The sequence below is a fragment of the Marmota flaviventris genome, chromosome 16, assembly GCF_047511675.1.
Source record: "Marmota flaviventris isolate mMarFla1 chromosome 16, mMarFla1.hap1, whole genome shotgun sequence".
In the NCBI taxonomy this organism is placed as follows: domain Eukaryota; kingdom Metazoa; phylum Chordata; class Mammalia; order Rodentia; family Sciuridae; genus Marmota; species Marmota flaviventris.
Window position 1 is genome coordinate 38,072,029 of NC_092513.1, and position 27,402 is coordinate 38,099,430.

Consider the following 27,402-nt stretch of genomic DNA (forward strand, 5'->3'; position numbering starts at 1 on the left):
ACACTGGATAAGATTTCAGAAATTTCATGAACAAACCCTTGAATCCTTCCTTGGTACTCTGAGATAAATATTTTATAGTGATTGAGGATAGCTAAAAGTCTTTTAGGAAGACTAGCTTTAAAAAAAAAAAAAATCAGAGGAGCTTTTGTTTTGAGGCAGTTACAAGGAACCTCATTTTGTCAGCCAGAATTATAATACACAGGTGCAACAGGAGAGCAGGCTGAAATACGAAACATGATTAAATGATTGGCTCCTTCCCCGGTAACCTAAATTCTTTCATATCTCATCTCTATTTTCAGGCCTGCAAGCTAGTCATCTTAATGAATGTCAAAGCTTATTTAAGTGTGTTGCTGTAAATACCAGGGGCAACAATCATTTAGACTCTAAAGCTATAATACAATTCTCCTTTAAATGAAAGAAATCATTAAACATCATCATCTACATTCTCTTTCTGTCATTAATAAAGGATGAAATTCTAAAGCCAACATTCTTTGCAATAAATATATAAGGAGGTTAAACAAAGAGGCAAAATCATACTTTGTAATTAAGCACTATGAAAAAATACACTTAAAGAATGTGAGAATTCATTCAAAATAATAGCAACTGAAAGATCAGCAATAGAGCTCAAAATCTTGTCCACCCATTTTCCCTTTAATTTTATATTTTATCTTAATAAGCAATTATAATACCTTAGGAATAATCTATTGTTTTTAAACTGGAAATTGGAAAAGCATGTGGAAATAATTCATTTTATATAGAATGAAAATGTAAGAAAATAAACATGGCATATTTTATAACTGTGTAGCCTCTTTTTAATTTTTACTTTTTTGAGCAATGAGGAATGTGTAAAATTTTATTATTTTTATTTCTTAACAGAAGTTTTGTATCGCTGAGGACTCTGTAAAACACTAGCCCTAAAATATGACTGTGAGCCCTGAGAAAAATTCATAGGAAAGTGATTGCTGTCACAGTGCAGCCTGATTCTGCAAGGGTCCTCACAGTCCCTCCTCACCTAGGGACTGGAGTGATCTAACCACACCATATGCTCTCACCCACAGGACATGTATGCTCTATGTGCAAACAATCAAGTCAACCATCTAATTTTATTCAAGTGATTAAAGGGAGGAATGGCTTTTAAAATTCAAGCTGTTTAAAAATCAGTTACTAGTGACACAATTCATTATCATAATAACTGAAAAGTGTTTCCATTTAATTCAATAATAACCATATACTGATAAGTGAACAACTAGTCATGTGGGAATTCAAATCATCCATGGTAAGATTTTCATCTCATAAACTGGAATAAAATGCAGCTAATATAAATATTATAAACAATTGAGAAAGGGGAGTTAAATCCAATTTTGGCAAAAGATCATGTATATTTTGAAAGCAAGTTTTAGCCATATGGCACAAAATCCAATCAAAAATTAAAATGAGAACGTGTTCATCAAACTTATATATAAAAGCAAAATGAGTGATAGAGTAATCAAGCAAATGTGAATGTCATGGACATTAGAAATAAAAAAAAATCTATGTTGCCCAAAGGAACAGAGCAATTATAGCAATAAAACAAAGATAAACATCTGTTTATAAAATAAGATGCAATTTCTCTAATTTAGAAACCAACGCAAGAAAAAAATTATTATATCTACATCCATTCAGCGGTAGAGTACCTCTAGTTTCAATTCCCAGTATGAGATGGAGAAAAGGCATATAAATAGGTGTATGTATGTGGGTTTGTATATCTCTGGGGATCAGACATAGATTCCTGTGCATGCTAGGGAAGTGCTCTACCACTGAGCTACATCAGCCCTTAAAAGTATTTTAATAGAAATTTTAGAGATTAAGAGCCAGATTAAAGGATTAAGACAGATCATTAACACTCAGAAGCATTCCCGCCCAGGTGCCAATCCCCAGGGTAATCCACACAGATCAGTTATGCTGCTTTTTGACCTTCATAAAAGAAAGATTGCATTGTACATATACTTTTATATGAAACACTTATACTCAACATTATGTTTGTGAAATTCATCCATATTTTGACATGTGGATGTAGTACATCCTTCCCATTTTGATAGATTCAAACAGTGGAATACTACAAAACAATTAATTCATACATTCTGCTCTTGATAGTTATTTGGGGAGTTTCTAGCTTTTAGCTATGGTGAACAGTATGACTATAACATTTTTGCTTATTTCTTTGGGTAAATATATCTACAATTTCCATTGGGAGCTTAAATGCTGGGTCAACTTCAATAAACACTGTCAAACCATTTTTTTCAAAGTAGTTTACATTCTCATAAACTTGAGAGTTTTGTTTCCTTCACTTCCCCACCAATACCTATTATTATATGTTTTCTTCATTTGTTTGTTTCTAACCCTAGCTATCCTCCTGAATATGTAGATGTATTGCATCTTGGTTTTATATTTTTAGTCAAGTAGATGATTTTCTGTTTCTTGATGATTCGTGATGTGGAGCAACTTTTCATAGGTTTACTGGCCATTTGGTTATCAGGCTTTTCAAAGTGCCAGCTCTTGTCTTTTTTTCCCAAACTGATAAAAGTTACTAGCATTAACAAGTAAATTTAGCTCAACTTTTGAATTATAATATTATTGATTAAAAAATCAATATCATTGCTAATGACAGCATCAAGTAAAAAGAAAATGTTAGGAAATTATTATATAAAATACCATGTAAAATATCTTTGAATAATCAAACAAAATTTTGTTATTTTGTTATTTTTTTGGGTGATGATGGGGATTAAACCCAGAGGAGCTTCACCACTAAGCTATATCCCTAGTCCTTTATATTTTTAATTTTGAGACAGGGTCTCATTGAGTTGCCCAGACTGGCCTTGAGCTTGCAATCTTTCTTCCTTAGTCTCCAGAGTTGCTGGGGTTATAGGCATGTGGCAACATGCATGGCTTGAATAATCAAATTTAAGTGAAAGATGTGTGAGACCTCTGAACTAGTGGTTCTCAACCTCTTCACCTTGGGGGATTCATTCCCAGGGGGCCATTTGACAATACCTAGAGAAGATTTTTGAGTGACTGAACTCCAAGTAGAGGATGGTATTGATGCCTAGCAGGTGGAGGTCAGGTGTGCCAGCAGATACCCTATGGTGCACAGGACAGCTGGCCCACTCCACCCCTACCACAAAGGATCATCTAGTATAAGATATTACCAGTGCTGATGTAAACCTGTTGTATATTGAAAAGTGTAAAATGATAAAGAAAAAATTAATTAAGATATAATCAGATGAGGGTATTATATAATACTTATGGATTGGAAGAAAATATTGCACAGATGTCAGAAAGGTATGAGAAAACTCTGATGTGACAGGTATGTTCACGACCTGGATGTGGTCATGGTTCCAGAGGTGTGCTCCCATATCAAAATTCATCAGCTTGTGTATTCTTAGTATGTGAAGTCTATTTTAAGTCAGTTATATTATCAAGGAAGCTATTAATGTTTTTAATTATCAAAAATAAAATAAAACTTAACTTTAACAGAAGACATCAAAGTTTTACAACTATCAAAAGAATTAAGTCTGTAACTAAAAGTTGTCAAGAAGATACAGGCCTCACTAACTTTACAAGTGAGCTTCCTCTAATATTTTGAAAAGATAAATGAATAGTATAAAAACCTCTGTACCAAATAGCCTTTTTTTTAAAAGAGGGCCAGCATTACTTTTATTACAAAATTGTCAAGGACATAATAAATAAAAAAATAATAAGGGTCAACCTCTCTTCTATCATAAATGTAAGAATCCTAAAAAAAAAAATAGCAAATTGCGTGTGTGTGTGTGTGTGTCCATCCTTTTTTCTTCTAGGAATCCAAGAAAAAAAGTAATCATCATAGTAGATGAAAAAATATTATACATGATTAAACTCAGAAAATAAGGAATAGAATGTAATTTACTTAATAAGATTTTAAAAAAGCATCTATAAAGGAAACCTGCTTTAAGCCTCCTGCAGAAAGGTGAGATAGTAAAAATTTTTATCCCTGAGGTTAAAAATATGACATTGACTTCAGTCACCACTACTACTATTGAATACTACTGAATATTTTATCTAGTAGGAAAAAAGCAAGAAAGATACAGCCATTTAAAAATAATAAATAAAACAATAATTATCACAGACAGCAATGGTATACTCAGGTAATCTCCCATCAAAAAATATATACTACTAGAATTAATAAATGAGCACAATCACTAGAAAAAAAACTACATAAAAATTGACTCCTCCATTATCAATAGAAGTAGAAATGAGTTAGAAAAGCAGCAAAAAATATTTAGGAAAGGATCAATTAACAGGGGCACAAAATCTAAGAGAACTATGAAATATTATTGAGAAAAGTTAAAGAAAACCTAAATAAATGAAAGATAAATTATAGTCATGAATAAGATGACTCTGTGGGAAATGTATTACTTCTTCCCTAAATTAGTCTATATATTAGATGGATCCCCTAAACAAAATCCATGTAATTTTACAGAAATTGACACAGTTATTCCAACACTTCTATGAACATCTAAAGGGCCAATAGACAAGGAAAAACAATTAAGCCAGTGAGCTGCCTCTATTAACTATCAAGCTACCAACAACCAAGAAGCATAACACGATTTTGGTGCTAAGGTGAAAGACCAACACAAAAGAGCAGCATCCATAAACAGAAGCACATATAACTTGTCAATTGACAAAAGTGACATTACACTGCAGTGGGGAAATCAGCCTTTTCAATAAAATAAAATATGAATGGCCAACTGGACATCAATTTGTGGGCTTGCTTAATATAATGTAGCATTATATTTTTTATAGAATAACATCTTTCTATAATAATCTACAGTTTGGCATATCAGTTCTGACCAAACATCAAGAGTTCAAACTTGATTTTGTTGCTGAAAATAACTCATTTTATATAAACTAAAAGCTTATTTAATTTGATAAGTATACTTAATTTAATAAAATTCACACACTTGGTATAAAGAAAATATTTTAAGTTAAATTTTTAAAATGTAACATATCCTCAAGTTTTGGCAACAGGTCTGTAAAAACTGGTGGGACTGTGTCCCAGTACTTTTTCTTCTCCAAGTAAATATGTCCAAAACATTAAAAACACATCAAAGGTCAGCTTCACTGTTTCTCTAAACTTATTTTGCCTTTTGTAATATAAAACTGCTGCAAACTTATTTTAAAATATTCAGAAAACAAAAACTTTCCTAATTTCTTAGGAATTCAAGTGTATACTGGCATATAAAAATATTAGAATAAACATATCTAAGCCATTAAAATATCAAGTAATAGCTCAGCATCAATAATAGCTTATTCATTCTGTTTAAATTTTTCCTGTTTTTTTTTCCTTCTTTTCTTTCTGAATGAATAAAAACATCAGAAAAGGAATTTAAATGAGAGCACAGAGTAACTTTCTGGAAACTATCCCAAGAGAGTAAAGAAAGCAGGGAAACTGAACCACTTGAAGCATTTTCTCAACCCTCCATCAATGCACCTCTTCTTTCTTTCACATGCCCATTATTTAATCATACCTCTAATGTCCACCAGATTTAAATAAGATAAATTAAAATACAAATTAATAAAAACAAATCTGTAATAGCTTGGTACATAATTACTAATGCAAGAAAAATGTTCTCAGTATCGTTAGCATTTCTGACACTCTCATTATCAATGGCACGCTTCTGTCTTACACTGATCGCACCATTTCCTAAGAATGCTTATTAGATTCTCCCTCCAGATTGTAAAATCCCTGAGCACAGACACTGTGGCTACTCACTAGTTTATCCCCACTGCCCAGCTAAGAAACAATAGGACATTTAGAAACAGGCTCAATGGTTATGAGTAGCTAAATGCAATTTAATCATGACCACTGAAAATTTAATATGATTATCTCACTCTCCAAAGAAATAAAGCAAACTCCTCAAAATTATGGAAAATGTTGATTTTTTAAAAAAGGAAAAACCCACAATCTTCTTTGAGGATGAAACACTTTAACTGCTACATTAATTTAAGAATTTATACTAGAAACTGTCACACTCCCTATGTTGTTTTTCAGATAATTTATACTTTAATATAATCCTCTCTTTAAGAGGCTTCTGTAATATAAAAAACTTGGCAAAACTAAAACTTTTCTTTCTGAAGTCTGAATGTGAAATGTAATCTAAGACGATAGGAAGAATATAAAGCAGTTTTTTAAAGATGCTTTTACTTACAAATAAGATGTTAATTTGAATTTCATTCAAAAATAACTATTGAATACCTACACGACAGCACATATTGAAATATCCATGCATTATTAATATGTAACTTTTGGGAAAAAAGAGATTTATTTAATAAATGGCTTTGGAATACTTGGTAATCTAGCAAAGGAAAAAAAAATAAACTGATATTTATAACCATATATAAATACAACGTTAAAAATCTAAAGGCAGTAGAGTTCCACTTCCAGACCATCCTGTGAGGAGCTCTGTGGACCTGTTCCTCAGCAAAACACCCATAATGGTAAAAATTACTTACATAAATAACCATTTAAAGTCTCTGGAATTTGTCCTATTGGCATCTAGTGAATGAAGAAACAGTTATTCCAAGAGTCTGCTAAATCTTGTAAACACAGCAAGAGTCTGTGCCACTGGCGCCCTGAACCACTCCCCCAACCCAGCATGTCCCAGTCAGGGGTGAGGGAAGCCCCTCTCCAGCTGCAAGGAGTCTTTCTCTCTCTCTCTCTCAGCTCCCTGTCAAGTGATCCAGAACCTCAATGGGAGGTGCAGGTCAACAGAATTTCTCACATCCTCCCTACTAAATTCCTGGAAAGTACAGCTAAGAAATAAGGGCTCCTTTCTTTCACCCAATGAGCACTATAGTGCAGAGACTCTACCCACATTCAGCAATGAGTACTGAGACCCTCAGTCCCACTCATAGGTTGGGGGCGCCATTCCAGGAGAGGCAAGCTGGGAAAACCAGTGCCCTGCTATTAAAACAGCCCCACCTGATGCCATTAAAACAGTTTTTAAGGTCGTCCCAAAAAACTAACTTTATTCAAAATAGAATACAGGCAAATTCAAGAGGAAGAGGGCTCTGTAAGCTACAGAGATCCTGGTGCTGAGCAATCAAGAGAACAAGAGCTCTATATAGCAACAAACTAAACTTCAGGCTGATTTACTAGATAGAACCAGAAAAGATTTAGCTATGAAGAGCCCTCCAGGGATCTGAACTACCTCAAAATCTGCCCTCGAAACTATCCTGCAATGGAGCACTAAATTAATTGGATCAGACTGTGAACCTGTTGAAAACTATAAAGCAACCAGGCAAGCAATTAACAGAACCACGGGGCTGGTGTGATACCAGAGGAAGTCCTAAAGTCTTGAACACAGTTCTACTGATATTGAAATCAAGGAATAGAGAAAACTGTATCTCTAAAGGAGAAATGTTCCTGTTGGAATATGAAATGGAAGGCTCGTGGACAACTGCTGGAACTAAAGGAACCTAACGAACAGAAAGAGACCAAAATAAGAGCACACTAAACAACCCATAAATTACTCTGTATCTTTCCCACTCCCTATAAGTTTTCTGGAATGAAGCAAAGCAGAAACAAAACCTCAACAGAAAGAGATCATTAACTTCTTGAAGCTAGGGGCTAATGTTTGATTGGATCATAACCCTCTGGCCCAATGACCACATCAACCTCCCAACCTGCCAGAGACTTTAATGAAAGTGTAACATGCAAACCAGACCAGACTCCCTGACGGGAAAACATGATCATGCTCAATGTTTTCCAAGCCAAGGGAAGTTCAGTCCTTTTGAATCACACACACACACACACACACACACACACACACCACCACCACCTAATTGCATATGCTAATAAAAGACCATATCCTAATATAAAATCCAACAAGCCCTGGCATACACTTCACTCTTGATAGCCCACATTGTGCCCTAAGAGCACATACCCTCAATTTCCAATAACACTCCTCCTCTTTGCTAAAATCTGATGCAGCCTTAGGTTCTTTTCTGTGGTGTTCATACAGACCACTTCGGACCTCCTTCTGGTGACACTATCAATCCAATAACTGTATCCTCATTGTTTACAAGGAAGTAGAACATTTAATAACTAGATCACAATGAGTTTAAATGACAAATGTCATTATGTTGTGACTACCAAAAACCCAATATAAATTAATTATCCCACTCCCGGAGCAAAGATAAAGAAAGTCCTAAATATCATGGTACACAGTGATAAAATAAAGGTACAACCAAGAGAAATATTTTCCTACTTTGAAGAACAAAGATTTTAAGTAATTATTGCATTTCACACGGGTACTTACAATGGTTTAACAGAAACATCAGGGGAAAGGACAGTGTGTGCTCATGGCCAAGGTCATGCCCTGTGAGCAGCAACAACACAGGCTTCATGCTGCAGGAAAACCAGCTTGCTAAAATAATCTAGCCAAGTCTCTAGACAGATTAATAAGAAAACAGAGCAACAAAAACAAGCCCTGGAGAAGGGGCTATCAGTATACAGACATGCTATAAGATATGCCTACTTTAAAAGAGCAACAGAGAGAAAAAAGTAGGGTGTAAGAGTGAGGAGAGGAGACAGAGACGGGGAGGGGAAATTGACCACAGACTAGGAAGTGGTCAGGCAAGAAACCCACCTGTGGGAGGCCTGATGTTGAATTTAACAGGAAAAGGGTTCAGGGCAGCCATTTTAAATATCTTCAAATAACTAAAGGAAACCATGCCCAAATAAATTGAGGAAGGTATGAGGATCATATCTCACTAAATAGAGCAGAGCATAGTGACTGGGAAAGTAAGAAATATAGTGAATGGGGAAAAATACACTGAGTTGAAAAGTAAAATAATTGAAATTTTACTCAATGGGCTCAACAATAAATCTGAACTGGCAAATCAACAAGTATGAAGTAAAATCATCAGAGATTATGTATTTGCTAGGGCTTGAATGTTTTCTTTAAAATTCATATTGAAATTTAATTGCCATGGTGATATTAAGAAGTAGAACCTTTCAAAGGTGATTAGGTCACAAGGCTCCACCCTCATGCATGGATTAATGTCTGGTTGTCTGGGGTCACTTTGCTGTAAACTGGAGCTCCCTCGTGCACACAGTCTTTTGCTCCTACCCTAACCCTCTTGCTCTCTGGCACTCTCTCAGGACATGTGATGCCCTCTATCACACATCACAGCAAAGAGAGTCTCACCAGATGCCAGTGACTTGACATTGGGTTTCTCAGCCTCCAGAACTGTGAGAAATAAATTTATTTTTAAATAAATTACCCAGCCTGTGATGTTCTGTTATAGTAACAGAAAATGAACAAAGAATTCTAAAGAACAGTAAGAAAAACTATAAAATGAACATAGGCTCAGAGAAACGTGGAACACAATGAAGCATACCAAAGTGTGGGGAACTGATGTAGCACAAAGATAAGAAAGACAGAAGGAAGAAAATATTTGAAGAAATAATGGCTAACTGACCAAATTCAAAGAAAAACAACCTACAAATTAAAGTATTCCTGTAAAATCAGAGAGAAAATTTTGCAAATAGTAAAAAATGACTCATCAAGTACAAGGGAAACATGATAATATATACCACTGAATTCTCATCAACCCAAAAAATGAAATAAAGGGGAAAAAATCAACTTAAATACATTAAAAATAAGAAAATAGCAAGGAAGAAATCAGACAAAGGATGTATAAAACAAACTGAAAACTAAAACATTATCGGCAGAAATTAAAGATTTACCTGACACTGTTCAGGAATGGCAATACTCTCCCCAAAGTGGCCTACAGATTACAAAAAATTCTGTTAACATTCCAGCTGGCTTCCTTACAGAAATTGACAACCCCATTTAAAATTCATAGGGAAATTCAGGGATTCAGAACAGATAAAAACACATTGAAAAAGAAAACAAAATTGCAGAACTCCCTCTTCTGAAAATCTAAAGTGAAAACATTTTGAATCTAAAGAAGATTAGAATATTTTGGACATTATCTGTACAATGTTGATGTGGGGGACACATTCTTGAACTCTACAGAAAGCCCCGTTCTTGTTAAAGAAAACTTTTCTGTAGAGTTACTAATAACTTAAAAAGAGACAAAAGTCTTTGGGGGAAAATCCCCCAAACTTGTCTATCACTGTAGCTTTTCCTCCCTCTTTCCAGCTTGTGGGTTTTCACATGTTCCTCTGGTGGCCATGTGCTGTCCACTCAACCCTCTACCTTCAACTAGTCCTCTACTCTCCTTTCTCTATGCCCCTCCTTATCAAGTTTAGGCCATGGCCCATGGAGTTCACATAATTCTTGCTTTCTTGTCATTCAGATACATGCACCTGACAAAGTCCAGCTCCTGTAGAACCTCCCCATTCTACAGCCAGCACTCACCTTGGTACAGCTGTCTTCAGCACTAGGTCAAAGTGCCCCTTTATTGGCTCACTGTCTCACCCTTCAGTCACTAGGCCAGACTCCATCTCCTCAAGCTTTCTTCCCTTCCTCCCCACCCTCATCCTGCTTACGATCTGGACTCTTACCTTCTTGGGGGAAAAAGAACCTGTAATGATCAAATAGGAACACCCTAAGCTTTTTACAGCCAGATTTCATACCCATTTTATTCCCCTACTTCCTCCCTTCCATTTTTCTGGAAATAGTCCTCTTTCACCATTTTATATGTTCCATTTTATAACAAATTTCTTAAAAAACATGAAGTATCCTCCACTTCCCCTCTTCTTCAACTCACATCTCATCCAATACCAATCTGGATTTCTCCCATATCAAATAAGTGAAATGGTTCTCAAAGAGCATACAAATCAGAAAGATGAAGATCAAATTAGAATTCATAGTAATATAAGTACTCATCTTTAAAACTCAAGAGGATACAAATAATAATAATAATTATACATTATTATTATTTTGGTACAAAGGATTGAACTCAGGGGCACTCAACCACTGAGCCACATCCCCAGTTCTATTTTGTATTTTCTTTTTTTTTTTTATTGTTCATCTTCTCTTTAATTCCCATGTATAAACACATAATAGTAACAGGTTTTTCAAAGTCTAAGATGCTTGGATGTCATAATTATCATAATTATATCTGAAGAACAATTCAGAGTTTAGGAAGAGGGCTTCTCACAGATCCAACTTTGTTTTAGACAGGGTCTCGGTGAGTTGCATACTCACTGTTGCCAACACTGGCTTTGAACTCAAGATCCTCCTACCTCAAGCTTCCCAAGCTACTGGGATTTCAGGCATGTGTCAACCACATCTGGCAGATAAAAATTCATTTGATAATTAAAAATTATCAAAAATTCAGCAGTATATCTCAGAAGAAAAAAAACAGCTTTTATATACATAAAGCACAACAACTATATTATGGAAGAAAAGATATCATTTATAATAGCACTTTACAAAAAACTGGCCTTAAGAGATTCAACAAGAAATTCTGAGATCCACTGTTAGGTAGGAGAACATGAAAGAGTTCTATTCAAATGCTCTGCTTCTGCTAATTTTATCAATCTCCAAACTGGTACTTCACCCTACAATGCCATGAAAATTGTACATGTTTGTTGAGATCACTGGTGAACTACATATGGGTAACTCTCAGCCCTCACCTCAACCAGTGCTTAATTGTAATATAAGCCATGCCTGCCTCTTTGAACCTTCACTTCCCTTACTCCAATGATGCACACCCCCTCCCCCTTCATAATTGTTACTTTTCAGTATCTTGATCAAGCTCATTCTCTTTTATTCAGTCATTAAGATTTGAAAATCTCAAGCCTTAGTCTTAAGCCCTCTTCTCACTCTGTTCTATAGCCACTATCATTTATATCCACATTTTGTTTTGCAGTGCTGCAAACTGAACCCAGGGCCTTATACATGATAGACAAAAGGCTTTAACACTGAGCTACATCTCCAGATCAATATCTATGGTTTTAATGAACATTAGAACTGTATTTTAACCTCCAGACCAACATAGCCAACTTCTTACTTCTACAATTTCCATGTAGCTTTTTCAAATGTACCTCAGATCCATAAAAAATATCCTTAAGTCTTTTCTTGCTGCTACAACAAAATATCTGAGACTTGGTAATATATAAAAAACTTGATAATATATAAAGAAATTTATTTTCTCACTGTTCTAGAAGTGGAGACATTTAAGATAAAGGTACTAGCAGATGCAGTATCTGGTGAGTGATGCCCTCTGGCTTTCAAGATGGCACTTGGGGGCTATGCTTGTGGCTCCATGGTAGACCACCTGCCTAGCATGTGTGAGGCACTGGGTTCAATCCTCAGCACCACATAAAATAAATAAATTAAGTGAAGGTACTGTGTCCATCTACAACTAAAAAAAAATAAACTTTTTTCCAAACAAACAAAAGATAATAAATTGTTGCTGTGTCTCCACATGGTGGAAGGGATAAATGCTGTGTCCTCACATGGAAGAAGAGATGGAAGCACCAATAACTCTTTTAAGCCTTTTATAAGGGCACTAATCCCATAAGAGCAGAGTCCTCATGATTTAACCATTCCCCAAAAGGCCCTTCCTCCTAATACTATCGCCTTGGTGTTCAAGTTCCAGCACATAAATTTTGGATGCACACAATAGGTTCTTCTCCCAATTTTACCTATCTAAGTAAATCCCATCCCTATCCATCTATTGGACTAAAAAGACATTGAAACCAAGACACAGGAAGCAAAGATGGCTATAATTCACAGAAAGAGAAACCAGAAAAGCCACCATATCATAGAAAATTCTGGAATTCTTCAGTTGAGGGCCAATCCGCACATAAATATGCAGAAAGTACCAGAGACAGACTGGGTAAGAACTACCTGAGATGTACTGAGGTAACAGTGCCTGATACTCAGCCAGAGTCAGAAACAGTGGCTCTTCCCAATAGCCAGATTGAAAAATCATGTGTCTTAGTGATAGAGTAGAATTTACCACCAAAGGGGCACTATTCTTCTTCAGCCATGGTATCTTCTGATTTCAAAATATCCAACTGCTCCCAAATAACCACAATAAGCTTCTCAGGGGCTTCATACATATTTATTAGTTCTAACTTGTTACCCTGCTAGACTGTTGGCTCAATGGCAGTACTCACGATAGTCTCATGTAATGTGATATCCACGAGGTCTAGCATTTTACATGGCCCACCATAAAGCTTCAAGTGATATTTGTAAAATAAATGAATTCTTTGAATCATCTTCAGTTTATTAATACATCAAGTTGGATCTTTTTATCCTATATCAGGAACACATGGATCTTGTTCTCGGAATTGTCACAATGGGTCTCTTTTTTGAACTGCCAATCCTTTCCTGGGTCTAGTTATTGAATGCTGTCTTTTAGCTGTTTAACAGCATGAGTTGAGTAGGAGTTGGATCAGTAACAACTATTGACATGATAAGTAAGTCTGCTGCACCTTAGGCAGATTGTTCGGGCACAGAAAAAGGATCAAGAAAAAGTATGTGTTAGCCCAGGCTCATGTCCAAGTAGAAGTTTAGCACTTATGAGGAGCGGGAATTGATTCTCTAACAAGGAACATTTTATCATATATTCTAATGATACATTAATGAGGGTGGGCTTCCCTTTAGCTAGAATTATGACTAGTCTCTGGACATAGCACAAAAGGCAAGTCCATAGCAAGCAGGGACTGGAAATACTTTCTGCAGAAACATTCCCAGATATCAGGAGCAGTGTTGAGATCTGTTCTACCTGACCGAGTGCTCCATTCCTGACTCTGGCCCCCATCACTCAGTCCCCTTTAGTAAAAGTCCAGAGAGAGCTTTCCTTCTAAAACACATTAATTCTTTATTTCACTAGTCTCATCTTCATTATCTTCTGCAGAAATTCCTCACAATTTTTGGCATCTGAATGGCATTCTTCTGCTAAGTTCCAAAACTGATAAATACATTAATGGAAAAAAAAGCCAGTGTTGCTTTAATGGAAAATTAGAAGCACTGAAGGAGATTAAATATGCATATTTATACTGCCTCCTTAATACAAAGATCCAAACATTACTACATCATTGACTTCCTTCTTATAATTGATTTGTTATTCCTTTACACAAGTAAATGTTACAACTGGAATCCAAGTATTTTCCCCCACAACTATATTTTTTAATAGGGTTTAATAAGTACTCGATATTCTAAAGGTGACTTTGTGAGTAAAGTCGGTTTTCTTCCTTCTACCTTTGACCCTAATTTAGGAGTCACTGTATGACCCCTGTTCATAACAGTCTATGGTGTCCTTGGCATGAAAATGTTCCTTATTAAAATGACAGGCACCAAGGTGCAATGTACTACATGAATAAAACTCCCTTCACCAAATTCTACTACTATCCCTGTTCCATGCTCATGATAAAGCAAGTTTAAAGACCTTTATTCTTCCTTCACATATAAACTGGCAGTTATGTATTACCTATACACATATCTTACCAAATAAATCAAACAACAAAAAGGTTATTATGTAAACATTACAATATTAAATATTTAGTAGTGCAAAATGCCAGGGGTAATGGATTATGCATGGCCAAAGATATACTTACAAGCCATGATTTGCCATTGAGTACACTATAACATAGGCAGAAAGTGTTTTAATGCACAGAATGGTATGTTTTCTAGGTTGAATGAGTTTGTGCTCCTCTATTAAATCATCATATTCATAGGACTAAAAAAGCTCCTCTTGTTTGATTCTCTATTGTTTGTAATTTAATCTAATCTCTACATTATTTGGCATATGTTGAAGCAGATACTGATAAATAGGACTTGAGGTAGGACTTGAGGTTAACTATCAGTTTGCTAAGAAGTGAATAATACACAGATGAATCAATTTCCTCCTTAAGTGATTTTCATATTATTAATTAAATTATATGTGCCTCCATAAAGCCATTGGTGAGAATGGAAATATCCAGGCATGGTCTGCAAGGATACCTTCAGCTATGTTTGATTTACTATCACCAGTAAGTGACTTAGGCAAGAAGGAATAATGGGTTTCCTAAGTACTTTAAGATATGCTTTCAGAAGCAGAGAGAAAGCCAAAGTGTCAGTTCCATTAAAATAATTACATCTCAAGCACATACTTACTTTTACCTAAAGGCTTAAGATACTAGTATTTTCCATATCTTTAATTCATTTGAATTTTATAATCTTTTAGGTAAATTGACATTTCATTATATACCCTATTTGCAGAATAAAATAACAGTATAATTTTAAAATCAATATATACAGTACATAGAGCAATCTCTAAGAGAAGTCTGAGTTATTGAAAATGTATGAGCTATTTCCATGGAGGAAAAGGATGGAAAGCCCTTTCCCATTTGCATTTATAAAGGCTTCTTTAAATATATACACTGATGCCAACAGAGCCATCAGAAATCAATAAATCACATTCTGGTGTGCTGTAAATGTCTGACACACACATTTATTTTCCTAGTCCAAAATTCTCTGTAAAAGAGACTGTGTAAATGTTCCATTTTAGTTTAATGACATTCTCCACAGTTAAAATTATGTGCATTATTGCCAGTGAGTGCAAAACCTGAGGAGCACAAAGCCAGATAGGGTTTTAAAGAGCCTACACAGTACATATCCTTCAGTGGCTTGTCATTTAACAGACCACAGACACAGATATGAATGAAGAACAAAATAGGGAGATTAGTAAGAATGGACAGAAATGCTGCAATTACCATTTGGACAAAAAATAATAGGCATAATTTATTTATAAGTAGCTGGGGGATGGTTTTACAAGTATTTGCACACGGCCCTGTTAGCCCTGATGCTACCAAAGGCAGACAGCAAAAAAAGATCATTTAAAAATGATACCCATGACAGAAATGACAACAACCTATTCATCAATGAGGTTCAATCTGAACATGTAATAAAAACCTAAATATAAATCCACTTTGGTTGACATTTATTCTACCAACTCCCATATATTTTTAAAAGGTCACAAAATTGTTCTATGTAGATACAGTTTGCAAAGTACAAATTCTTAAAGAAAGAAGAATCTGCTGCATATAATCAAAAGAGGTTCTAAAAATTCTCCAAGCACATCTTGCAGAGAGTTATGCACAAAGGCATGTCTGGCTACAAACCCAGGCATCGAGCTTATTAAATCAATATTCCCAAGTAAGGACCAAATAAAGGACCAGTATAATTCTACCTATTTGCTAGCCCTAATTAATGCCATCTGGACCATTTGATTTCCTTGTATTTGAACTGTGAACCAAAATGCTATGGCCAAGGACAAGAATTTTGACCCCGGTGCCTGCCTAAACCTGATCATATCCAAAGCGTGTTAAGACTCTGTAACACTCCATTCAACAACATACCTTCCTTCCTGCAAATCCACATTTCCTTCACTCTGAATTTCCCAGTCCATCCCCTTCAACCTTTCCAACAAGCATGTCACAAGTCCCCTAAAATTCCTTAATTCTTTCCATTTGAGCCTTGGCAAATCTCCAACTTTTGCAAGATACAACTTCTGACATATCTGTGACCAAAATTCAGTGCACAAATATTTAGCATTGCAGGGGTGAAAAAAGCAAGTAGGTCAACTGCATTCATTGCTGTCTAACCTTGACTGAGCTCTAAGTGCTGATCAGCAACCTCTCTTTTGACCAGGGTGAAACCCTGTCACAATCCAACAGGCTGCCTTCCAAAGTCATTTTAGACTCCTAGTCCAAACCCCTATCCTCTAGTCTCTAAGCACACAAACACACTCCCAAGATCAATACCCTCACTTAGCACTGGACTTTTCACATTTCATTATTTCTTTACTCCTTCTTTCCTCTTTCTCTCTGATCTCAGGAATGGGCTTACTGACCTCTGAGGCCTTTTCGATATGCTTCTTCCATCCTGCCTTTCTAGCCTCAACTTATTCACCTTATATCCCAGCCACCTCAAATTATATGTTGCTAGACCCCATTCACTTCTCTGTCTTTGTGTCTTGAGGACAAGGGACATTGTGTAAGGGAAAGAGTATGAGCTTGAAGTTAGAAAAACTTGCATTCAAATTCTCCCAGGGTTTTACTTGTAAAAAGTTGAGTAAGGCTTTTCTCCCCCTTGATCCTCAGCTTCCACATGCAGAAAGTGGGTTAATAACACCATCTGCAGCATTATTATAAGGACTAGACATAGTCTATGCAGACAGCCTAGCATTGTAAGTAACCAACATTATTACTAACATATATTGTTTCTTCTATTTGGAACACCCACAGCACATCTTTTTTTGGCTGGTAAACTTTGAATATTTCTAGACCCAGCCTGAAGGACACCTCTACTTTCAGAATTCCTATAACTCTCACAAACTGCTTCCTCTATATTTCCATGGCATGATGCATATACTACCACTATAGCATAGTTCTGCAGCTACAGGCTTTTCCATTTCTCTCAAGACAGGAACTGAGACTTACTAATGTTTGTATCATCAGTGCTTAGCAGAGCCTGTCACATAACAGGTGTTAAATAAACACTGGCTGAATAACTGAATAAATTATATAGCCTGTTCCTACTTGCTTACATTCACATTATTCATCTTCCTCAAAAGGTCTGTCATTCAGGAGTCTCAGAAGACACAGATGGTTCATTCAAGTTAGGATCACTTGAGCAGAGTAGACTCAAGATGATATTTACAAAGCCATGGTCAAGGTACAGCAAAACCACAGAGGACTGTGTGGGAAAATAGACAATTAAGGGGAGGTACTATTTGTCCTGAAGTGTAAAGGGAAGAGCTTCTAGAACTTGGATGAGAGAGGGCTGTGTGCAGAGGACCACCTGGTAGAGGTTGACCAATGATTCAGCCTGTGCTAGCCACACAGGGCCGGGGCAGGGTACAACTTCACTCTTCTTTCTCCATCCAATCCACTACTGAGGCTCCCGAAGACCTGAATCCAATCAGAAACCAGACAGCCTTCTCTCTCCCCTTCTGAATAATTCAGGTCTAAAGCTTAAAACAATATAGGGATGTGTGTGTGTGTGTGTGTGTGTGTGTGTGTGTGTATGCGTGCATGCGTGTGTATGAATGCCCAGGGTTCATGATGGCCTAATGAATCAGAGTCTAATGGGGGGAGGAGGGGGAAGATAGGTAGGTGTACATGTTGAAGAGAGACCTAGAAAGAAATTCTGGACTTTGAGCATGGTGAGGAGGTACATGCATGAAGGAATGGCCTGGTTTGCAGCATCAGATGTTAAGCAGGAAGAGGAAGATGTCCAGGTAATGTAGGTGGCTGAGTGCACGGCCTGCCATCAAGTCAGAGCCTGAGTGCAATGAGGAGACCATCCACATGGGGGCAGGATGCTGGCTATGATGGGAGACTGGCTACCAACAAGGAGATTATTAAATAATTAGATGGTTTAGTAATAGAAGCCAGTTTCTTACTGTCTGAGAACTGAGAGACAACTATGGAAAGAGAAAACTAGAATGAGCTATAAAGTATTAGATTAGAATTGAAGGCATTGGTACTAATTCATGATTTACAAGACAGAAAACTATATGTAGAAATAAATATAAGATAAAAATTGTGTAATGTTTATATATTAGGCTTGGCCTCTTTCTTCAACATAATTTTCCTTGTCACCAAGATTCCTCGGTAAGGAGGTCTTCACACACACATGCACAATGTAGTACTCTTGGGTGAGTGTGTGTGTGTGTGTATTTTTCCACCCAAAACTCTGAACTAGATCCAAGAGCAGCAACACCAAAACAGCAAAGAACACACCCTTCATGAGACTATAAATTCCATCCTGCACTAAAGGGAACCAGAGCTTCTTGGAGAAAGGGTTAATTCCTACACTGGTGCCAGGAATGTACAAGATGAATTCAGTACATCTTGATGTGCTTTAAAGTAAGGATACGCTCAAAGAATCGTGGAGCCATGTCAGAGGACACAGAAACAGCTTCAATGTGCTGCCCAGGAACAAATGGTGGACATTGTAAGCATAAAAACCCCTATCTTAAAAAGGAAACAATGAAGTCGTACAGGTATAAGTAAATTAATAAGTGGAAACTTTGAAGAGAAGCAGGCTATTTACACAGTTAAAAAGATTTCCTCATCAAATACTGTTTAATTGCTAAGAAGAAAGCAGCAAGTTTATACTGGAGAAGCTTGACAGATACACCTTAAATTGAAAGATGAAATGAACAACCTTATTATTGAACAGATCAAAACTGAGTGCCACCAAACTGGATGCAAGGACAAGAATACGATATCATTTATTGTACCCCTCCCAAAGGTGCATAATCTGAAAGACTAGCAAAAGGAAATATCATGAAGTTCAAACTGACTTATAATCTTCAAAATTGTCATGGTCATGAAAGACAAGAGAACTATTCTAGAAGGAGAAGGTGGGAAACCAGAAACAATAAGACAAATTCTTTTCTAGATCTTGTTGCTAAATGATATTATTGTGACCACTGGCTAAATTTGCATATAGTCTAAGGATCTGATAGTAATTATCACTGTTATTTTATATAAGAGAATGTCCTTATTTGTAGACATATACCCTAAAGTCAAAATATATTGTTGGGAGGAAGACTGAACCATTATACTGGAAACATCTTGAATGTACCATAAAATTTTCTAAAAGTTTATAACTATTTCAAAATTAAAAAGAGAAAAAAAGACAACGGAGGGCACAGGTCATCCTGTTGTAGGATTTCATCCATAGGTTTGTTTCTGGAGGAAAGCAAAGACTGAAGGGGGGAAACCCAAATCTGTATATGCTCTCCACATTGGTGGTCTCCCATGGATTTGCTATTTTCTCTCTGTTCCCCGGCTGCTTCTCATACTCTTTCTTAATATATGTGTTCCTCTGTAAAGACAATCTCATCAAATCCATGGCTGATATAATAATCTATATACGTTTTATCATGAATATGATCTTCTCCAGTTTTCAAACCTAAATACAACATAATTTTCTGGACATTTCATTCAATAGACATTATCTCAAGCCAACATGTTAAAAACCAAACTCAGTTTCCACCCCACTTCAGCGGGTACTATTAGTTGCCTAAAAAGCATCTATACCCCATCAATCATATATCCTCTAACAATAAAACTTCCTAGATATCAGATTTTTAATACATTTCTGAACTCTAACTATAATTATACCCTTTCACTCCAGGAGCAGGCCTCGCTGGCTTAAGCCAAGTTGCATATTCCATTACCTTGGCTGGAGTCACTGCTTAAGAAATGGTCATGTGATCTCAGCAGCACTATCAGTGTGAATCTTAGGTCTTTAGTTTAAAATATTGGGAAAGATATGTTCTCCCCATGCACACGAACCAAGAGGCAATTATCCTTTTTTTTTTTTTAAATTCAGTTAGCCATACCATCACAAAGGGAGTCAGGTTTAGAATACTGCCAATAAGAAGGTAGATTTTTTTTAAAATTAACTATTTGAATGATAATTAAATGGGTCCTTCATAATAATTGAATGCCAGGACTAATAACCAAAACTACACCTTAACCTCTGTCTTCTACTTACCTGAGCTAATAAATCCCATTTATGTTGAAAGTCAGTTTGAGTTAGATTTTCTGTTACTTGCAATATAATTCATGAACAGTAATATAAAGTATAGAACTAGATGTAACAATGTTATAAAACAACTAGAAGTAAAAAAGAGAGAGAGAGAGCGCTACAATCCTCCCTGTTGGGGATGTAGCTCAGTGGAGGAGCACTTGCCTAGCATGTGTGAGACACTGGGTTGGATTCTCAGCTCCACATATAAATAAAAACAAAGTAAAGGACCATTGACAATTAAAAAAATATTTAAAAGAGAAAAAACATAATTAAGACAAACAGTCCTCAAGAAAAGATGGAGAGAGATGAGTAGAGGCAGAGAGGAAGTAGGGGAGAGAGAATGAGCTCTGAACTTCTTGTTTTCAAATGCCACAGAGCCTTGGTCCTTCCCAATCCCCCTAGATAAAATCTTCAGTTGCCTTCCACACCTTTAACCCCATACTATAGGCAATCTGTCACTCATTCCTACTAATTCTGAGTTGAAAATACATTTGGAATTCATTCTTTTTATTTTCAAGGCCAATGTACAAGGTCAGACCTTTATCTCTTATCCCAGCTACTGAGACTGTCTCTTCTCCATCTCCCAGTGCCTTATCTTTCTGCCTTTCCAATCCATCATTCACAGGGCTACTGGCTCCCTTAGGGAAAATAACAACTATATTTTATTTATTTATTCTTTGTATTCTCTTGCCCTCCCCTCTGTCCAGACACTAAAATATTTGTTTAAATTATTCTATGCATGACACTTCTCATTTGCAAACCCTTTGATGGAACCTAGTGGTTTCAGAAAAGGTTCAAAATACGTGGCCGACTGGAAGCAGGTCCTTGAGGTTATAGAACAATCTCCTCAACAAGGTATCCCACCACTCTCCTGTGGACTATTCTAGTCCTACAAACCTACTGCATCAATGAGGACAATAAGCAACGGGTCTTTGGAAATGCCATGCCTCCCTGTGTAAATCTCTTTCCTTTGGCTTGAAGAAGTTCCAGGTTCAACTTAAACATCATCTCTATCATAAAATCCTCTCTAGTACTACATTCAGGTTACATCTGTGCTGTCAGAGGACTTTCTTCATACTTCTATTCTAACATTTATGTAATTTAGCCTCATCTTATATGAACTTGGGTATAGACCTACCTAGTAATTAACCTTCTTTCCCACTTTTCCCAAGTGTACCATATTTCAGTATGAGATTGCCTTTCTCCTCTGTTAGTCCTCCCCAAGATCCTTTCTTGTATCCTCTGTATTTAGCAAAGCAAACAGCATGCAATACATGCTCTGTAAATATTTCTTGAATAAATAAGTAATTTCCCAAAGGACTAAATGTTATTTGAGGATAGGAATTATGCCTTATTTGTGTGTATTTCTCAGAGCAACTAGAGAAATACTGAGTCACATAAACTGCTACAGCTTGAATAAAATATTAGGCTTGGATTCTGGCCTCCTGAGTTACTGAATGGTTGGCTAAACCTAGGACAGTATGTCATTTCTTCATTCCAAAAATATTTACTGAACACCTTGTATATGCCAAACCCTATTCCCGGGGCCGGAGACAAAACTCAAAACAAGATATTAAGCTAAGAAGTCAATCCTCTCAAAAAGTTTTTCTAGACATCTGAACCTATTCTCAAGCATGCTCGTAACCAGAGAATCAACAATGACTCCTCCTTTTATCTTGCTTCAAGGGTTATTTAACAAAATGTAAAACTCTGCATTTTATTGTACTTCAATTTTACCTCAATAAAGCTATAGGAATAAAAAATTTAAAATGGTTAAGAAAACTGTAACACTGCCAGGAGGCTAGCTGTGGTGGCCCAGGCCTGTAATCCCCGCTACTCGGGAGACTAGAAGATCACAGGTTTGAGGCCACCCTTAGGAATTCAGTGAGAACCCATCTCAAAATAAAAAATAAAAATGACTGGAGATGTAACTCAGTTGGAAAGCTCCCTGAGTTCAGTCTCCAGGACCAAAAATAATAATTAAAAAAAAAAAAAACTGCTAGAAAGAGGAGTGGTGACAGTGACAGTGACAATGAGGCTGATGACTGCATTCTCCTCCTCTGTAATTTCAAGGCCAATCCCCCAAAGGCCGTCGTGTGCCACTTTCGGAAATAACTAATACTGCTTACCAGCTATTCTTTCCATCACAACCCCGCCTCTCAGTACTGCCAGAATACTGTCTGGCCAAGCAACGCTCTGGTGACATTAGAGCTCTACCCAAAGGCCCTCAGTGGCTTCTTACAGCAGACACTAGGGGAGTACAGTTCGGATTCCAGCTTCAAACTCAAGACTCTTCCAAAATCTACTCCCAATGTGTTTCCAGAAACATTTGTTCTGTTCTTCCTACATTCCAGAACCCCTGCCAAATTAGCTTTTGACGTTTATATCTTTGGGCCTTTCTTGGTACTTTTTCACCTACTTTATTCATATTCTATGTGTACATCAATATTCAATTCAAGGATTTTGAATTTGTCTCTTGATTTTTCCCTTTGCATAAAAATCGTGACTCACTGCAGGGTGACACAGTGTGCAGGCTTGTAATCCCAGAGACTTGGTAGACTGAGGCAGGAGAATTATGAGTTTAAAGCCAGCCTTAGCAAATTAGCAAGGCCCTAAGCAATTCAGCAAGACCCTGACTCTAAATAAAATTGCAAAAGGGCCGAGGATGTGGCTCAGTGTTTAAGCACTCCTGGGTTCAATCCCCAGTACCAAAAAAAAAAAAAATGCAATTCATTTTTGTCTTTTTCCTCTAAGCTTATCTGTCTCTACTTCATGTTTTAGTTATTCACAAAAAAAGTGTATGCATCCAACTGGAGTATATTCAATCATTAATTCCATAACCGCTCATTAAGCATATACTATCTTTCTATTTTCCCAAAGCACATGAAATATATTCACAGTGAATGGTAAGTAAATTTTTGTTGAGTGAAGGCAAACTCCCAAATGAAAATGTATCTGGAAATCAAAATAATATTTTTCTTAATACGAACAACAATCACCACCAAAGAGATTCATGGGAACTGTAACAAACTATTGCTTATCATATTTAAATATTATGAAAGGAGATGGGTAAGATAATAGAAAACAGAAACAAATAAAAACCTAAGAAAACTTCTATAAGGTAATATGGAAATCTGCCCATGAATGTACCTATCATTTCAAACTACAAATTCATAAATACACATCTATTAATTAAGTCCATCAAATGGAAACAATAAACAGCATCAGAATTTAATGAAATGAGAATAACAGAAGAATGTTTCAAGATACCACTCAATAATTTCTGTGAAACTTAATAAAAGTTTATGTGATGAAAAATTTTTTCCCTTTGCTTTCCTAAGGAAATGGCTTTACAAGATGATTGATGCCTGCTATTACGGGCCTATATTTGTATTTCCTTATTTTTAGAAGCTTTTCAAAAATATACTTAGAGCATTTCCAGTTACACTAAAAAGAAAGATAAAAGGTGATTATTTATAGGCAATCATATTCATGATGATAGACTCTCAGAAAGCAAATGCAAACATAAATTTTAAATGCCTTTTGGAAAGAGTTTAGAATAAAAACATTTACATAATTTCTTAGAAACCCTGGCTTTTTATTACTGAATTTCAATATTCCCTCCAGGCAAAGGAGCAGCTACTTCAAAGATTTATTTGATAGTGGAATGTTTGATTTCTTTGCTTTCCCTTCCCAGGGTGGAGGTCTATAGTTTTCACTCTACCGCAGTACACTGCATTTTAAAATGAGAACTGGCTCACTATTAAGAACAAAAATATGGTTCTATTCTTGGCAGATTAAACAACTAAGCCAATGACAGCAATAAATAAGTAGATATAAATAAATTATATATATATACTACATTATTACAAAATAGACCATTGAGATATCAGTCATCTCTGAGAACAGACCTGCCACTTCATAATGTGACTAGTGACTGATATCAAATGTCTAAAACTTCTACTTACCTGCCTATCCACTTCTGGAAGCAAAAGCAGGAGGTATTGCTGAAAATGCTGAGGTAAGGAAGCAAACGTATGTTTATTTATTAATGCCCTCAAGTTAGTGTTGACAAGAATAGATCCTGGGGTTTCTATGTCAATGTCCTCAGCTTTGGTCCATTTCAAGTGTCCTGTGATGAACAAGCAAGAGGTAGGAATTTACTACAGATTGAGGAAAATACACATGCACACACATATACGTATATATTGAACATATATATTCAATCATATGTTTAATTCCATCCCTTTGAAAACGATATTTTTAAGAAGAGAAATCTACAAAGCTCCTTTAATTATGTTTGTCTGGCACTGGCAAGCCGTAATTTCCATAAGAAACATTTCATTCAGTGTCTTCTAATTTTTTTTTTTTTTTAACTCAAAGGATGTCCCAATAAAGAAACATTTTATTGAGGAACTTTTAATTAATCAGAATTTTAGAAACTTTGGAAGCATAAATGATAACAACTACAATTGATATAAGTTCTGTAAGACTGAGAATCCATGATGACAACGAAACAAAAATGCTGTTAACTTTATGTTCATTTTTATTTTTAGTGGTGCTGGAGACCAAACTTCGAGCACACTAGGCAAATGCTCCACTGAGCTACATCCCCAGCCAGATGTTGTTCATTTTAACAGAGAAAATGGCAACAATAGTAGCTGTGTGTTCACCGTGTTTCAAGTAGTACACTAAATACTGGGTTATTTCAGAAAATTGCTATCCAGTGTATTTCTGAAGGCGATAATTTACAAAGCAAATCTTGATAAAAATATTAGCTGCAAGGTCTGAAACACAAATGAGCTCTGAAGGATAATTTCGCAACTCAAGGCACACTCATGTCCAACAGAAAACCACGTGCAGAGTTCACAACTCAAAATCATAACAAACTACAAAATGACTCACCATAAGGGACAGTCAGCTGACACACTGAGGAAAAGAATGACTATGCTTAGTTACTTGAGCTAAGAGATCTGCTCACCTGTGATTATAAACAGCATGTTTTAAATCACAGGTCAGCAACTTATGATCCATGGGCTACTGCTAGTCCAATGCCTGTTTTGATAAATACACTTTTGCTAGAATATAATCATGCCCAGTTATTTATATACTGTCTAGGTCTGCTTTGCACTATAATACAGAACTGCAGAGTTGTAACAGATACAATGGTCTGAAAAACGTGCAGTATTTGCCCTCTAACCCTTCACTGAGAAAGCTTATTAATCTTGTGTTTTAAAAAATTAAACAAGAAATATTTTTAAAAAGGATAAACAGAACACTATATGATAAAAAGAATAGTCATATCTTAAACAGAACTTCCAGAAATGAAATTTAGCTTTTAGAACTTAACACAAATATTCAGTGGACACAGCAGGAAATAATTATTGAATATCATGATAAAGCACTGAAGAAAATATCTAGAATGTAGTATAAATATGATAAGTCATCAGGGTGTGGTGGCACACCCTAGTGATCCCAGCTCTTTTTAAGGCTGAGACAGGAGGATCTCATGTTCCAGGACATAGTGGGAAATTCATTGAAGCCCTCTCTCAAAATAATAAAAAGGCTAGAACATAAAAATAATGCAATAAACAAATTTAATTGAACAAGTTAAAAAAATAAAAATGGCTGAAGATATAGCTTATTGGTAGAACAAATGCTAGCCTTTGGTTCACTCGCCAGTACGCAAAGATACAATTAAATTAAATGATGAGTCAATTTAGAATAGGGCAGCAATACAGAGAATGGATAAGTAGTCACAATGCATATCTATGGGAGTTTCAGAAAGAAAAAAACAGAATATTGCAGAGAGGCAAAATTTGAATAGTTAGTTAATGAATGAGATATTTTAAAATATGAGTTCTCAGAAAAAGCAACACACTTAATCTCAAGAACGATAAATGCCCATTTCCATTCCTGTAACTGATAGGTTGAAATGTCCAAACATCAAAAATAAAAAGGAATATCTAAAAACCATTTGGAAGAAAAGATACATTATCTCTAGAGAAATGACAATAAGATAGAAACTTTATGAATAAATAACAGAAGACACTGGAATATCTTCAAAGGGCCAAGAGAAAACAAATGACAATGTAGAATTTCATCTGCAACTGTCTCTCAAAAATTGGCAATGAAATAAGGACATTTTCAGTGCCCAAAATTGAATTCTAGTCCTTTGAGAAACTTGCTGAAATAACCACTAGTGGATCTTCTTGCCAAATAAAGAAATTCTATCAAGGAAGGAATGACAGGGCTGCAGAAGCAATAGTAAACTAAAAGACAATAAGTATAATAGGTATGGATTGCTCCAAACACTAATTGTAAAAAATAATACCAATGACAGATGAGTTAAGACAATGTGGAAATAAAATGCTTCACAGTAATTTTGCATGCAAAGTGGGAAGATATGACTCAAATGAGAGCACTACAAAACACTGACATTGAGAACAAGATACATATGAACTAATTTTTTTTTTTACATGTAACATAGAAAGAAGAAAACTATATCCTCCAAATAAATGGATGGAAGGAAAACTTAGTAAATCAAAAGGTAGGCATCAAAAGAGAAAAAAATAAAATTCCAGCATAATCATGATAAATGTGATTTGATTTTTATGTCAGACTTAATAAAATTCAGGTACATGCTGCTTCTGAGAGATAGGCTCAAAACAAAAATTACGTGGAAAGAATAAAAATTAGGAAATAAACTAAGAAATACAAATAAAAAATTCCAAACAACTACAACAACAACAAAATAACACAAGATTAACATCGGAAAGATAAACAAATATAGAAAACATTATTGGGGATGAGAACAGTCATTGTATAAATGTATAAAAAATGATTCACTAGAAACATATCATGA

The 27,402-nt window shown here is 35.8% G+C and overlaps 1 protein-coding gene across 1 annotated transcript in view; it reads right to left on the minus strand.

Moving 5' to 3' along the window:
- Positions 1-27,402, minus strand: part of Asxl3 (ASXL transcriptional regulator 3) — a 137,703-nt gene that overhangs the window by 35,787 nt on the left and 74,514 nt on the right. Inside the window, exon 7 of the mRNA XM_027935757.2 lies at positions 24,506-24,669. Coding sequence (XP_027791558.2) covers positions 24,506-24,669 — 164 coding nt within the window. The remainder of the gene's footprint in view (positions 1-24,505; positions 24,670-27,402) is intronic.